The sequence below is a fragment of the Notolepis coatsorum genome, assembly GCF_963971535.1.
Source record: "Notolepis coatsorum genome assembly, chromosome: 5".
Taxonomy (NCBI): Eukaryota; Metazoa; Chordata; class Actinopteri; order Aulopiformes; family Paralepididae; genus Notolepis; species Notolepis coatsorum.
This window is the reverse complement of record NC_140169.1, coordinates 102,366,519-102,383,236: the sequence shown is the minus strand read 5'-3', so window position 1 is coordinate 102,383,236 and position 16,718 is coordinate 102,366,519. Positions and strand designations below refer to the sequence as shown.

General features: G+C 44.4%; 1 protein-coding gene across 1 annotated transcript in view; it reads right to left on the bottom strand.

Annotated features, from left to right (window-relative positions):
• Positions 1 to 16,718, bottom strand: part of cdc42bpab (CDC42 binding protein kinase alpha (DMPK-like) b) — a 198,592-nt gene that overhangs the window by 28,100 nt on the left and 153,774 nt on the right. The window contains 6 exon segments of the mRNA XM_084313821.1: positions 2,920 to 3,139; positions 3,779 to 3,860; positions 9,651 to 9,793; positions 12,512 to 12,648; positions 13,400 to 13,505; positions 14,856 to 14,942. Coding sequence (XP_084169947.1) covers positions 2,920 to 3,139; positions 3,779 to 3,860; positions 9,651 to 9,793; positions 12,512 to 12,648; positions 13,400 to 13,505; positions 14,856 to 14,942 — 775 coding nt within the window.

Sequence of the window (16,718 nt, the reverse complement as noted above, 5' to 3'; positions counted from 1 at the left end):
TTTTTTTTTTAATAAACTTAAATTTTTTATTAACAGTTTTTAGACAGACAGCACTTACAAAAAATAAATAATAAAAAATAAAGAAACTAGCATCACAATAAAAACAAAAAGAAAAAACAGCGCACATAAATATTTACATGGGTATCACATGGTTAGTTGTCTGGTTCCCCTACTGTTGTTTTCTAGGTATTTGATACAAAGGCTGATTGTGTATCTCCCTTAAACAGGCATAAACAGGTAATTCCTACTCAAAGATGATAAATGCTGACTAAGGCTTGCATGTGTGATCTGGGTCCAGAGACCCTCCTTGAGCTTCTTTCTTCCCTTATCCTTCGTCCTTTCTTTTTTTTTTCTCTTGTTTATTAACTTTCACTTTGCCTTTTGGTTCACCCATACACAAACCACATCATCCCTGTATATTTAATATCACACCGTTAAACAGACATAAATAATAAGGTATAAAAGCATTCAGCAATTGTAATATCCCAAAAACAAAATAGAAAATACTAACTAAAGCACAGGTGTGTGACATGGGTTCATAGACCCTCCTTGAACATCTTTCCTCCTTTACCCTTCGCCCTCTTGTGTTGCATTTGGTTCTTCCTCTGTGATGTCGTTCTCGTTCCTTTTATAATCCTCCCACTTTCCCCATCTTTCCCCAAATTTCTCTTCCTGTAACCTCAGCATGTGTGTTATCCTTTCCATATCCTGTATTTCTTCCACTATTCCTACCCATTTTGCTATTGTCGGTGGGTCTTCCTTGTACCACAGTCTCGTTATTGCTTTTCTGGCCGCTATCAACATTATCTTTATTAAATATTTGTCCCCCCCTTGTATTCCCTCGTGTGTCAGGTCTCCTAAGTAAAGCACCAGTCCTGTTTGTGGTAGCCCGTATCCTAATATTCTGATCATTGCTTCCCCTATCTCCTCCCAATACCCCTTCAGCTTCTGACATCCCCAGAATATGTGCGTGTGATTTGCCCCCTCCTTCCCACACATCCTCCAGCATGCTTTTTGTGTTGGTGCATATTTTCCCTTCAGCTCTGGGGTTATAAAGAATCTGATTATGTTTTTCCATCCAAATTCTTTCCATATTCTCGATCCTGTTGTTGAATGTTGTACCTCGCATATGTTCCCCCATTCCTTCCCTGTTATTCCTATCTCTAGTTCTCTCTCCCATTTCTCCCTTATATAATCGGTCGTGTGTCCCTTGCTGGTCCTTGCAGTCATACTTATAACTACTAAATTTTATTTATTTTTTTATTTTTTATCTACTTTTTCTCCCATCCCAATTTCGTATTGTCGAATTCTACCCTCCCCCGTCTCGAACGTTGTTAGACCATGCCTCCCACTGGTCGGCTGCAATGTGGACGAAGCCTTGCATCACGTGTCCCCTCCGGTACACAAGGAGGCAGCCGTCGCATCTTTTCACCTGCACCGCGCGATCTCTCAGCGGCGAGGAGTAACGCGTGGGACTAGGCTCACGCTGCCCCCGCTACTTCCTGATTCGGCTGTACAGGCGCACCAACCGACCTGTAGGAGTCGCTGTCCACAACGTCCGATCCCTACCCACCGGCTTTCCCACCCCCTAATACTGCCAATTGTATTAGTATGAACGACCAGCCAAGCCGGAAGCAACGCCGAGAGCTGGGCTCGAACCCAGCATCTCCTGCGTTAGTGGCGAGCGCCTTGCCCACTGCGCCACTTAGCCGCCCATTATAACTACTAACTTTAAATCTCATGAAACGTCCACCAGTGGGCTGATGAAGGTCCAGAAGGCACATGTTAGGAAGATGATAAGTGATAAGTAATAAATTATTGTGCTGCTGATCTTCTTTTTCAAGGTTCACCGTGTCAGAATGACATCATCAACCCCACATTGGAGACTGTTTTGAATGTGCACGCCCCCCCTTTTTCATATTGTGGTTAGGTACGCGTCTCCTCAAAACCACACGCCTTGCATTTTTGAAGCAATGCTTTTTCGGGGCCCTCTCAGTTGAGAAAGTTTCAACTTTAGCCGCAGAGCATACCAAAGTCAATGTCACCTACTGTACTTGTCAATGGACCAATCAAATCAACCCAGGGGAGGGATTACAAATCTGAGGTATCTGAAGAGAAATCGATAGCTGTCGATAGTTGCCAATGTTAGTTAGCATTAGCCATCAATGCTAACGACAGTAATGTATGTAACTTATGTGTAACATTAGCTGAGGTAGTAATGGTGGTATTCAGTGGTATTGCTTGTTCAGTTCTCCATGTGCACCGCTGTGGCTCACGTTTGACCGCAAGAAAAAGGTGTCCAATCTGATCACAGCCTAAAGGTAGAATCTGTAATACTGTCAAACAGCGACCTCTAGGCAAAAGTGCATTTCTTGTTCCGGTCTGATGTGTAGGTTGGAGTTCAGTGGTGATTCTCTCCAGACCAAGCGGAACACCCAGAGGGCACCGTTTGGCGGCATCACAGATTGTACCTTTAAGGGACCCACCAATGGCCCTTGATCCCCCCCGAGTCCTTAGCATTTAGCATTTTTAGATTATATATTAGATTAGATTTAGACTATTGGATTATTAGATTACATATTGCATATATTTAGCATTTTTTTTTTTTTAGATTATATATTAGATTTAGATTATTAGATTATATATTGTAACTATATTTATTGTAGGGCAAAATAACAGGGCATACAGACCCTCATCTCGCACCTTGTTGCCCGTATGCGCATGTCCAGAGTTAATTATATTGTATATCGTTTACACTCTTTAATCTATTCTTTAATTTGTACTTCTCCACTGTACTATAATTCTGTGACCTGTGCCTGTATGTCTTCTACTACCTGTACCTCCTCCCCTCCCCCATGCTGCTATGATACAGAATTTCCCCCAAGGGGATCAATAAAGGAATATCTCATCTCATCTCACCTATGATGGCGGCGGCCTGCGTGGTCTTGATGAGGGGCAGGGTGCTGTCGTAGGCCTCCTTGGGCACGTAGACGAAGCGCTCCTTCAGCTTGTTCTTCTTGAGGATGCGGTGCAGCTCGTTCAGGAGCCCCACCCACTTGTTCCGCTCCTGGTCGCTGTCGGCCAGGATGAGGATGGAGGGCTTGTGGGAGGAGGAGGCGGAGAGCAGGGAGGCCGTGACCTGGTGGGGCGGAGATAGTGTTACGAGTCACACGAGCCTACGGGTCAAGACAGACATTGAAATAGTGGCCAAAATGTAACACATTCTATCACTTTCAGTCACAAAGGCTCATTTGTCTATAAGTGATGTTTTTCGGGGACAATTAGGGTTTGGGTTTTTATTATTGATGAATTCATTTGACAGTGTAATGCCAGCATATCTGTGTAACTTTGAAAAGCAATTCTTTAATAATCATGGTTTGGTGACACTTAATACTCAACATAATTGTAGGAGAAAAATAATAATAACAGTGTTGTTGTTAAAAAGCGGTCGTCTTTCTCTTTTTACCAGTGTATAAAAGAGAGTATAAACAGAAGTAGTAGTGTTTAGAATACTTGGGAGGGAAAAACATTTGAGGTTTGATTCATCTCCACAGTAACGTCTAAACTTTTTAGGCTTTTTGTCATAACATTCAGATATACATTTTTTTTTAATAACATTTTTCCTAGGTCTGGTTGGGCATTTGATAATAACAACAACATATGCCATTGTGCCTGACTGACTGAAGAACAGTACATATTCATAATATATTTAAAAGGACATTATTTCAAGGGGGTGGACAACAGTACAATAATAACAACACCATTGACGAGAACTCACTCTGAATATACAGGGGATGTCCTTGCGGCTGGCGTGGATGACATCGGAAGCCAGGACTGAGCTGACGGAAAACTCCTCATCCCTGGAAGACACAACAGCGTCATCAGCCCGTGCGTGACAGAAACGGTCATCTATCTTATTTGAAAATAGAGGAGTTGAGGTTTGATTCACTTTTTAATAAAGAGTTATGGAAGTCTCCCGAGGCAAGAGTATAGAGGTCCCATGCAGAGACGTGGCTGATCGCTACACTGGGCTGTAGTGTAGCCTCTTTCTCTCTCTCTCTCTCTCACTCTTTGCCAAAGAGGGTCACTCACTATAGACAACTTTCTTGTAGCTTACCACCACCGGTATGACTGTGTATGAACGAATAATGGACTCTGTAAGCGCTCTGGGGTCACTGGGGTGTCATGAAGAGCACTATATAAATCCAATCCATTATTATTAGCATCTTGTTTGTAAACACAATGCGTTTGAGCCAATCAGCAATACCTGCTGAATCAGGTGACTGAGTTGCCCCCTACATGCGTTGAGCTGCGGCGCTAAAACAAAAGTGTAACAGGGCTCTATGGAGAAACCATAGCCATTTGCCAAAGCAGCATGGCTGAGAGTCTTTCACCGTTTACATTATCTAGCTTTGGCATGGATTGATCGATTTAGATCGCTAGCATGGCTAACAAATGCAAATGTATTGTTGTCTGCCCCGTTGTTCTGAACAGGAATCTTCCTTTTCACCTTTTCAGCTACACAACAAGGTAAATAAACTCCAGATAGCTAACGTTGACGCTGCCATTTCGGTTCTGGGCGATTTCAACAGTGCGCGTCTTAAAAAGGTGTTGCCGAATTTCTATCAGCATGTGACCTGTCCCACCAGAGGCGAGAACATATTAGACCATGTATACTCGCAATTTAAGAATGGGTACAAGTCACAGGCTCTTAGTCCATTCGGTAAGTCCGATCACGCCGCCATCTTTCTTTTGCCAAAGTATAAACAGAGTCTCAAGCGAACACCGGTAGTATCGCGAGAGGTTAAGCGTTGGACCGTGACGTCAGGGGAGGCACTCCAGGCTGCACTTGAATGCACAGACTGGAATGTATTCCGTGATAACACAGCCAATATTAACGAATACACTGAAACGGTGCTTGACTTTGTCTGTACTCTGGTAGAAGAAAAATCCCCTCTACCACAATTAGAATCTACCCAAATCAAAAGCCCTGGGTAGATAAATCCGTCCGTGAGGCTCTGAAAGTGCGCACCTCAGCCTACAACACCGGGCTTGTGACAGGCAACATGGATGAACATAATAATAAAGACGGCAAGATACAACGTCAGGAGAGCAGTAATAGAGGCAAAATGGCGTTACAGGGATAAAGTTGAACTTCAGTTTGAACAGGCTGACTCTAGAGGTATGTGGCAGGGCCTCAGAACAATGACAGATTACAAAGGCACCTCCCTCAAGCTGAACAGTGACATCTCCTTAGCAAATGATCTCAACACCTTCTATGCGAGGTTTGAGGCTGTGAATAACAACACCAGCCTACAAGCCACGGCAATGGGGGGGGGGGGGGGGGTCTGCTGATGGAGACTCAGTGTTCAGGGTAACAGAGCATGAGGTGAGGCGGACCTTTAAAAAAGTGAATATCAGGAAGGCAGCAGGACCGGATGGCATCCCCGGCCGCGTCCTAAAAGTCTGTGCCGACCAACTGGCCCCGGTATTCACTGACATCTTTAACCTGTCCTTAGAACAGGCTGTCATCCCCACCTGTCTGAAGAAGTCCACCATCATCCCTGTACCCAAAAAATCTACGCCCGCTTGCCTCAACGACTACCGCCCTGTAGCTCTCACCTCCATAGCCATGAAGTTGGGTAAGGAAGTAAGGAAGCTGGCTGCCATCATGGAGAACCCCTACCACCCCCTCTACGACGAGCTAGTCAAGATGAGAAGCTCGTTCAGCCACAGACTCATTCCCCCACGACACTCAACTAACCGCCTCGGACAGTCCTTCATACCAGCGGCCATCAGGCTCCACAACAGTGGGCAGCGACTAGCAGCCTCCAGGCTCCACAACAGGGGGCAGCGACAGCGACTGTTACCAGACATTGACCTGGGACTTATAGGAACCCAAGGAGGACGGCTTACTGCACCTTATGTGGACACTGTGATACTGTGAATAATGTATACTTCAGTGGATACCGTGATACTGTGAATAATGTATACTCAGTAGATAGTAAATTATAACACTACCTCATGCATACTGCACCTTATGTGACACTGTGAATAATGTGAATATGTCTTCAGCTAGTCAGATAGTAAATTATATTGACCATATTGACCAAATTGTTTACACTGCCTGTGTTGTTTTTACTACCTGTACACTGTGTTGTTTTACTACCTGTAACCCCCCCCCCTCCCCCCATGCTGCTATGATGCCTGAATTTCCCCAAGGGGATCAATAAAGGAATATCTTATCTTATCTTAAGTGCTTTGAGAAGCTAGTGAATCTGTTCCTCCCTCCCCATCAACCTGGACCCCCTGCAATTTGCATACCGCCCTAACAGGTCCACGGAGGACGCCATAGCCCATGTGCTGCACACAGCAGCATCACACCTGGACAAGAGGCAGGGGAACTATGTGAGAATGCTGTTCATCGACTACAGCTCAGCATTCAATACCATAGTCCCCTCCAAACTCATAGCCAAGCTCAGGGACCTGGGCTTGAACTATGACCTCTGCCAGTGGGTCTTGGACTTCCTGACGGGCAGACCCCAGGTGGTAAGAGCAGGCAACTGCACCTCCTCATCCATCACGCTCAACATAGGGGCCCCCCAGGGCTGTGTTCTGAGCCCCCTCCTCTACTCCCTGTACACACATGACTGCGTGGCACAGTGGAACAACAACACAATCATCAAATTTGCTGATGACACAGTAGTGGTGGGCCTGATCTCTGCCAACGACGAGAGGGCCTACCTGGAAGAGGTAGAGAATCTGTTACAGTGGTGTCAGGAGAACTGACTCTCCCTGAACGTCAGCAAAACAAAAGAGATGATTGTGGACTTCAGGAGGTCGGGGGTCAAGGACTACAGCCCCCTCAGCATCGACGGGGCACCGGTTGAGAGAGTGAACAGCTTTAAGTACCTCGGAGTCCACATATCCGAGGACTTGACATGGACCACACACATTGACAGTGTTGTGAAGAAGGCACGACAACGCCTCTACTTCCTCAGGCGCCTAAGGAAGTTCCAAGTCAGTCAGAAGATCCTTAAGAACTTCTACTCATGTACAATAGAGAGCATCCTGACTGGCAACATCACCTCCTGGTTTGGGAATAGCACTGCACAAGACCGTAGCAGACTACAAAGAGTGACACGTTCAGCCGAACGCACAATTGGAGGGGGGCTTCCCACCCTCCAGAACATTTACAACAAGCGGTGCAGGGGTAAGGCTAAGAGAATCATCAAGGACTCCAGCCACCCGAACAACTGCCTCTTTGAACTGCTGCGGTCAGGCAAGCGATACCGGAGTCTTAAGGCGAGCACAGAAAGACTCAGAAGAAGCTTCTATCCCCAGGCCATCAGGCTGCTCAACGAACAATAAACACTATGCAACAACCATCAAATACACACAGCACACACACCCACACGCACACACTCACTTAAACAAACAACACACTGCAGCACCCACTCTCCACACTTTAGATCACCTAAACACACTTTACACTTTATATTGATTGGTAAAGGATTTGCACTACAACTCGTACACCTTACTGTAAATTGTACCTAAATTGTACCTCATCCCATTTCTGCTCTGCACTATATAGTATTGTATATTAGTACATTACATAGTATATTGTATGGTAACTCAGTTACTTCTATTCTGCATCGAACATTGTACATATGTCTATACTGAACACTGTGACCTCTATTTTTACTTCTATTTCCACCTCGCTTGAAATTGCCATGTATTTCCAATGGACACATGTCTAAATAGTCTAGTTTAAAACAAATAAAGCATGAACATTGGCATGGTGTACCTTTCTGTGTGTATTCATCCACAATCTATAGCTCAACATGAAACAATTCGCAATTAATCGTAAAAAATAATTACATATCATTTTATTTCAACCAGAAATGCTTAAACAATAATGTTAGTGATAGAAGGGAACTCATTTTGTGCAAAAATGGAAAGCTCGCCAATGTTCATGAGGCAGAATTATTACAATAGCCGATAATAGATTTTCCCAATGATAAATCCCTAGTCAGACTACACCTCCCTATTGGCTGCTCAAAAAGTTGCTACAAGTCAGCAGATGACATCACACATTAACGTGAAGCCTGTGACGAGTGCAGCAGTGAGATCCAAGACCCCTCCTCACCCCCCTCTCTGTAGTCAGACGCTGCTGCCTCGCTGAGCAGAACCCCCCCCTCCCTCCCCTCTCTGTAGTCAGACGCTGCTGCCTCGCTGAGCAGAACCCCCCCCTCCCTCCCCCCCTCCCCTCTCTGTAGTCAGACGCTGCTGCCTCGCTGAGCAGAACCCCCCCCTCCCCTCTCTGTAGTCAGACGCTGCTGCCTCGCTGAGCAGAACCCCCAGCACGAGTCGGGAAATGCATTCGAAATCACACAGAACATTTTCTCAAGAGGTTCCCAAAAAATGCGCAAAACCTTTGTCGCTACTCTTTTTAATCGGTGAAGTCGCTAAGAGGGTCTGAAAAGTTACCAAATCTAATGACAACGTTGACGAGTTGGGAATACATGTAGACCACCACACTCTTACATGTAGACCACCACACTCTTACATGTAGACCACCACACTCTTACATGTAGACCACCACTCTTACATGTAGACCACCACACTCTTACATGTAGACCGCCACACTCTTACATGTAGACCGCCACACTCTTACATGTAGACCGCCACACTCTTACATGTAGACCGCCACACTCTTACATGTAGACCGCCACACTCTTACATGTAGACCGCCACACTCTTACATGTAGACCACCACACTCTTACATGTAGACCACCACACTCTTACATGTAGACCACCACACTCGTACATGTAGACCGCCACACTCTTACATGTAGACCGCCACACTCTTACATGTAGACCGCCACACTCTTACATGTAGACCACCACACTCTTACATGTAGACCGCCACACTCTTACATGTAGACCGCCACACTCTTACATGTAGACCGCCACACTCTTACATGTAGACCGCCACACTCTTACATGTAGACCACCACACTCTTACATGTAGACCGCCACACTCTTACATGTAGACCGCCACACTCTTACATGTAGACCACCACACTCTTACATGTAGACCACCACACTCTTACATGTAGACCACCACACTCTTACATGTAGACCACCACACTCTTACATGTAGACCACCACACTCTTACATGTAGACCACCACACTCTTACATGTAGACCACCACACTCTTACATGTAGACCGCCACACTCTTACATGTAGACCACCACACTCTTACATGTAGACCACCACACTCTTACATGTAGACCACCACACTCTTACATGTAGACCACCACACTCTTACATGTAGACCACCACACTCTTACATGTAGACCGCCACACTCTTACATGTAGACCGCCACACTCTTACATGTAGACCACCACACTCTTACATGTAGACCACCACACTCTTACATGTAGACCACCACACTCTTACATGTAGACCACCACACTCTTACATGTAGACCACCACACTCTTACATGTAGACCACCACACTCTTACATGTAGACCACCACACTCTTACATGTAGACCGCCACACTGGGCTGAGTGATCTTGCCCTCTCCAGTGATAGGAAATATAGTATTTGTAGTCCAGATAGTAATTTGTAGTCCTTGCCTCATGTCTATGACCTGGCTGACGACCACGCTCGGCTGGGTGAGCTTGCCCTCTCCCAGCTCATACAGGAAGAGTTTGAAGTCACACACCACGGCCATGGCTCTCTGCCAGCCCTTCTTCACCCCCCCGGTAGGCTTGGGAACCTGGGACACACGGAGAGATGGACGGCAGTTAGATACAGTCGGTAATATCATGACACTTAAAGACCTACTGATCCTGGTCAAAATGTCTTATAAAATGCCAAACATAAATGGCCATGAATGGGAAAATAAAACATCATCTTTCAGGGCTCATTAACTGATATAATAAAACATTAAACACGACATTATGGGAAATTAGTCAGATATACCAATTTCCTCTGTGCATTCAGTAGAACGCTATCAGGCTGAAAGCTAGCCTAGCTCAGCACAAATGAATGGAAGCGGATAAGGACCACTAGCCTAGCTTAAAATTGTCAAACTAAAAGTGTTTTTGCCCAACAGCTAGGCTAGCTGGTCCTTATCCACTTCAAATCATGCCTTAAAGGAAAACGCCAACATTTTGGGAAATTAGCTTATTTAACATCTTCCCTGGAGTTAGACAAGAAGATACGTACCTTTTTTGTCTCTGTGCGTGCATTTAGCTTTGGGAACAGACGCTCCGTTAGCATAGCTTAGCTTCATCACTGGAAGTGAGTAGGGGCCGGAGCCCGACGTTCCCTTACTGTGACCACTGTGAACCTAAACTAACTTTAGGTTAGTTGTAACGTTAGTTTAGGTTCGTGTTAACGTTAGATAATGTACAAAATAAACGTTTTCCGCTGCTATAGACGTCGCTCTTTTATTTTGAAACCCCCCAGAAAGGAAGTCATTGCTCTAACAGACGCTCTGTTAGCATAGCTTAGCTTCATCACTGGAAGTGAGTAGGGGCCGGAGCCCGACGTTCCCTTACTGTGACCACTGTGAACCTAAACTAACTTTAGGTTAGTTGTAACGTTAGTTTAAGTTCGTGTTAACGTTAGATAATGTACAAAATAAACGTTTTCCGCTGCTATAGACGTCGCTCTTTTATTTTGAAACCCCCCAGAAAGGAAGTCATTGCTCTCGTTATCTGCTTGATTGTCCGGTTGCTGGTTAGCTCTGAGCGTTAGTAGTATATTATCTCAATACCAGCCATTGGATTACTGTTTTCTAAATTGGGGAGGATTTTAATCGTCAAGGTAAGAGGATTTCAAGTCATGGTATCTATAAACTTCAATCGGTTCGGATCTTTTGAATGAATGAGAATGTAAACAAACACGCCGTCACGTTGAAATCACTGGCTGCGCTCATACAGTAGTGGTTGGGCAAGTATATTTGCTTATAAAACGTAATTGTCTAATTCAATTATTTTTTATTTCTCCACGTGGTGAATACACAGGTCACAACATGTTTACATGAACGTTTTGGAGTTGTATTTGGAGTGTATTCTGCAATCTGTTAATAAACTTTTCAATCAATCAATCAAACTATACACAGTAAGGGAACGTCGGGCTCCGGCCCCTACTCACTTCCAGTGATGAAGCTAAGCTATGCTAACGGAGCGTCTGTTCCCAAAGCTAAATGCACGCACAGAGACAAAAAAGGTATGTATCTTCTTGTCTAACTCCAGGGAAGATGTTAAATAAGCTAATTTCCCAAAATGTTGGCGTTTTCCTTTAAGCTAGGCTAGCTTGGAGCCGGATAGCTTTCTACTTTCTACAGAGGAAATTGGTATCTTCTTGTCCGACTCTGGAGAAGACAGTAAAGCACATTTCCCATAATGTTGGCATTATCTCTCCTTACCGTCCTCTTTCTATTTACTGTAATTTATATCTTATGTATGGTTTATTGTACATATGTCTATACCGAAATATTATGTTATTATGTTATTTGATACTATCTTGTCTAGCACAGTCTCTGGAGCGTAACAGTAAGAAGCATTTTGTATGAAAGTATTCTGTACTTCTGTATGACAACTATTAAAGAACTTGAACTTGAACTTGAACTTATTGTTACAAGGGCAAGATGAAATGTTGGCAGGTCAAGTATCTAAAGATCATTATTGTCAATTACTAGAATGCTGCCAGAGTAGATTGCACTACAAGCTCCACAACAATAAATGTGCATAGTTAAGTATTTAAAGATCGCTTTTGTGCCCCATTGTTTCTAATTTACACACGCCCATCCGTGTCCGGAGAAGGTGCATAACATATGATGTGTGCCGGGTGCCAGTTGTATGGCAGCCATTGAGCCTGTGTAGCCCAAGGTTGGGTGCTACCAGTGGTGGTGAAGGAGGCCATTTCCACCGTACATTGTAAAGCGCTTTGAGTGTCTAGAAAAGCGCTGTATATAAATGCAAGTAATTATTATTATATGGGGAATGAAAGAATCCAATCACCTATAAACAGTTCACTCAATATGTTTATTTTACAACATTTGAGGCAAGAAATAGGACATGATGCAATTGCCGGATCTTAATTGATATTTATCAATCTAGTGACTCTGACCGACCCACCGGCGTTGTCCTGACTGAGACCGTGGCTCTGCCCCCCTCCCTCACCCTGACGTGGCCCTCGTAGTGTTGTCCTGACTGAGACCGTGGCTCTGCCCCCCTCCCTCACCCTGACGTGGCCCTCGTAGTGTTGTCCTGACTGAGACCGTGGCTCTGCCCCCCTCCCTCACCCTGACGTGGCCCTCGTAGTGTTGTCCTGACTGAGACCGTGGCTCTGCCCCCCTCCCTCACCCTGACGTGGCCCTCGTAGTGTTGTCCTGACTGAGACCGTGGCTCTGCCCCCCTCCCTCACCCTGACGTGGCCCTCGTAGTGTTGTCCTGACTGAGACCGTGGCTCTGCCGTCCCTTACCCTGACGTGGCCCTCGTAGGCGGTGCCGATGCCCCGCTGGGGGTCGATGCCCAGGGGCCCCTTGGTCTGGTCCTGGGGGACGGGACACACGGCGGGGGCCTTGTCTGCACACGTCACGTGGCACGAGAAGTTACACACTGCAGGGAGAGAGGAGGGAGACGCTGTGGTTATATATACAGTGAGTTGTTTTATAGTGTATGTATACGTGTGTTTATGTGTTTATATATGTTTGTGTTCATAAGTATGTTTATACGTATGTTTGTGTTTATAAGTATGTTTGTGTGTTTATAAGTATGTTTATAAGTATGTTTGTGTTTATAAGTATGTTTGTGTGTTTATAAGTATGTCTATGTGTTTATAAGTATGTTTATAAGTATGTGTGTATGTTTATAAGTATGTTTGTGTGTTTATAAGTATGTTTATAAGTATGTTTATGTGTTTATAAATATGTTTGTATGTTTGTGTGTTTATAATTATGTTTATGCGTTTATAAGTATGTTTATAAGTATGTGTGTGTTTATAATTATGTTTATAGGTCTGTTTATAAGTATGTATGTGTGTGTGTGTGTGTGTGTGTGTGTGTGTGTGTGTGTGTGTGTGTGTGTGTGTGTGTGTGTGTGTTTATATATATTTATATACGTTTGTGTTGTTGGTATCTTAATCTCTTTTATTTTTATGACCATGTAACACATTTGTATGAGATGTATGATTTGTAGGGATGCATGATATATCTGTGACCATACAGGCATCACTGGGTGGATATATATCACCAAACATATATCAGCTGCTGATAGTGATTCATATTGATTGCATCCGTCCAATGACAAAACGGGGCTGATGAGAACAACTGATGATCATGTATGTGTGTCTAGCCGCTCCTCTTTCTACCTTCACAGGTGCATCCTTGGCGGATGAGTCCCACCATCAGGGAGGTGCACTGGTTACACTTGGTGGGAGTGACGAACGACTTCACCACAAACTGGTGGGCTTTAGGCTGCAGGAAGGGAGAGAGACACAGAGAGGGAGGGCGAGAGAGAGAGAGAGAGAGGGAGATAAACAGAGAGACACACAGAGAGAGGGAGAGAGAGAGAGAGAGAGAGAGAGAGAGAGAGAGAGAGAGAAGAGAGAGAGAGAGAGAGAGAGAGAGAGAGAGAGAGAGAGAGAGAGAGAGAGAGAGAGAGAGAGAGAGACAGAAGAAACACAGATCATCAGCTGATATGCAAACACACTACCTCAACGTAATGGTGCTCATATGATACATGTATTCATATCACATGGAGTTGTATTTCATAACCATGTTTTATTTTCTCTTATGGTGAAGTTTTGGATGTGAAGCACCTTCACACAGTGTCACAAACTCACTCCAGTCATCCACTCTGCCCCTGGTGGTAAATGGTAAATGGTGCATTTATATAGCGCATTTATCTAAAGCGCTTTACAATTTTGTTCCTCACATTTTACCCATTCACTCACACACCGATGGCAGAGGCAACCATGCGAGGTGCCAACCTGCTCACCAGGAGCAGTTAGGGGTTAAGTGTCTTGCTCCAAGGACACTTCGACACGTTGCCCGGGAGGAGCGAGAATCGAACCGGGAACCTCCGGATTACCAGATGACTGCTCTACCTCCCAAGGCACTGTGGCGGCTCACAGGCATGGCCTCACATCGTGTAAGACCAGTTAGATACCGTGTGACCTTGTTCTAGTGTGTGCCACATACAGTACAATACTAAGTGTATCTTATAATGAATGTCCTTTTTTATTTTTAAAGGAACACGCCAACATTTTGGGAAATTAGCCAAACAAATTCTAAAAACAACAGGGCTTTTGAGGTGATGAAATCACTGCGCCCAGGCAGCAGTGGTTCGGCAAAGAATAGTTCCCGAGTATATATCTGCTTAGAAAACGAAAATGTCTAATATATATATATATTCTTTTCTCCACGTGGTAAATACACAGGTCACAACATGTTTACAGGAACGTTTTGGAGTTGTATTTGGAGTGCATTTTGTGACTGTTGGGAACTAGGCTACACTGGCACACCTACTTCCAGTGAATGACGCTAAGCTAGGCTAACAGTGCGGCTGTTCCCTAAGCCTAATGGATGCACAGAGAAGAAAAGGGTATGCATCTGCTTGTCCAACTCCAGGGTAGATGGCAAATAAGCAAATTTCCCCAAAAGTTGGCGTGTTCCTTTAAATTATGGTATTCCCCCCCCCCACAGTTTTATATGTCAAGTAAGAAATGTTATCGGTGGACACGGGTAAACAAACCAAAAGTGGTTTGCACTTTAATAGAAATCAAAACAACACAAGAGTCTCCAGGACGCCAGGGGGGGACGTACCTTGGGTGAGGAGCGCCCGATGCTGCCGTAGCCCCCCGAGCGCATGGTGGGGGTCTGTGCCGCCGAGCGAGGAGGGTGGTCCATCAACTACAGGACACAACGCACACAGAACATCTTAGTAGAGTGGCAACACAGTACACGGCGCGCATGACTCCACAGGATTTATACGATTTTCAATTAACATATTAGTCGCCAAAAACAGAGCCACCCAGGCCAAAGTTCCCCCCCAAGGGAGCAAGCTAAGGCAAGAGCCTCATGGAGAGAGAGGGTCATGGGTGAAGGCTGGAGGGTTGAATGGTTATACTGCAGTTCTTAGCATTGTATTGTGGTTCCTTGTATGCATTTTAACGCATAAAGAGTTACAAATCAAATTGAATCGTGACCTCAAAATGAAATTGGTATGGAATCTAAACATGCGTGCATCGTTCCACCGCTAGCTTTTGTACCAAAGAGGACAACAGTGGAAATGTATCTGACTTTACTACGTCTTTATCCTGTGACGTCTTACAGACTACAGTCTTCTATCTTAGGGTCTTTATCCTGTGATGTCTTACAGACTACAGTCTTTATCCTGTGACGTCTTACAGACTACAGTCTTCTATCTTAGGGTCTTTATCCTGTGATGTCTTACAGACTACAGTCTTCTAATGTATCTGACTTTACTACGTCTTTATCCTGTGATGTCTTACAGACTACAGTCTTCTAATGTATCTGACTTTACTATGTCTTTATCCTGTGATGTCTTACAGACTACAGTCTTTATCCTGTGACGTCTTACAGACTACAGTCTTTATCCTGTGATGTCTTACAGACTACAGTCTTTATCCTGTGACGTCTTACAGACTACAGTCTTCTAATGTATCTGACTTTACTACAGTCTTTATCCTGTGATGTCTTACAGACTACAGTCTTCTAATGTATCTGACTTTACTATGTCTTTATCCTGTGATGTCTTACAGACTACAGTCTTTATCCTGTGACGTCTTACAGACTACAGTCTTCTAATGTATCTGACTTTACTATGTCTTTATCCTGTGATGTCTTACAGACTAGTCTTCTAATGTATCTGACTTTACTATGTCTTTATCCTGTGATGTCTTACAGACTACAGTCTTTATCCTGTGATGTCTTACAGACTACAGTCTTTATCCTGTGACGTCTTACAGACTACAGTCTTCTATCTTAGGGTCTTTATCCTGTGACGTCTTACAGACTACAGTCTTCTATCTTAGGGTCTTTATCCTGTGACGTCTTACAGACTACAGTCTTCTATCTCAGGGTCTTTATCCTGTGACGTCTTACAGACTACAGTCTTCTATCTTAGGGTCTTTATCCTGTGATGTCTTACAGACTACAGTCTTCTATCTCAGGGTCTTTATCCTGTGATGTCTTACAGACTACAGTCTTCTATCTTAGGGTCTTTATCCTGCGATGTCTTACAGACTACAGTCTTCTATCTTAGGGTCTTTATCCTGTGATGTCTTACAGACTACAGTCTTCTATCTTCGGGTCTTTATCCTGTGATGTCTTACAGACTACAGTCTTCTATCTTAGGGTCTTTATCCTGTGATGTCTTACAGACTACAGTCTTCTATCTTCGGGTCTTTATCCTGTGACGTCTTACAGACTACAGTCTTCTATCTCAGGGTCTTTATCCTGTGATGTCTTACAGACTACAGTCTTCTATCTCAGGGTCTTTATCCTGTGATGTCTTACAGACTACAGTCTTCTATCTTAGGGTCTTTATCCTGTGATGTCTTACAGACTACAGTCTTCTATCTTAGGGTCCACCGACTGTTTTATTCAATGGTTTTGTTGTCAATATTTTCTCCCACAAATGGAGCGCTGGCTAGTAAGCTAGTT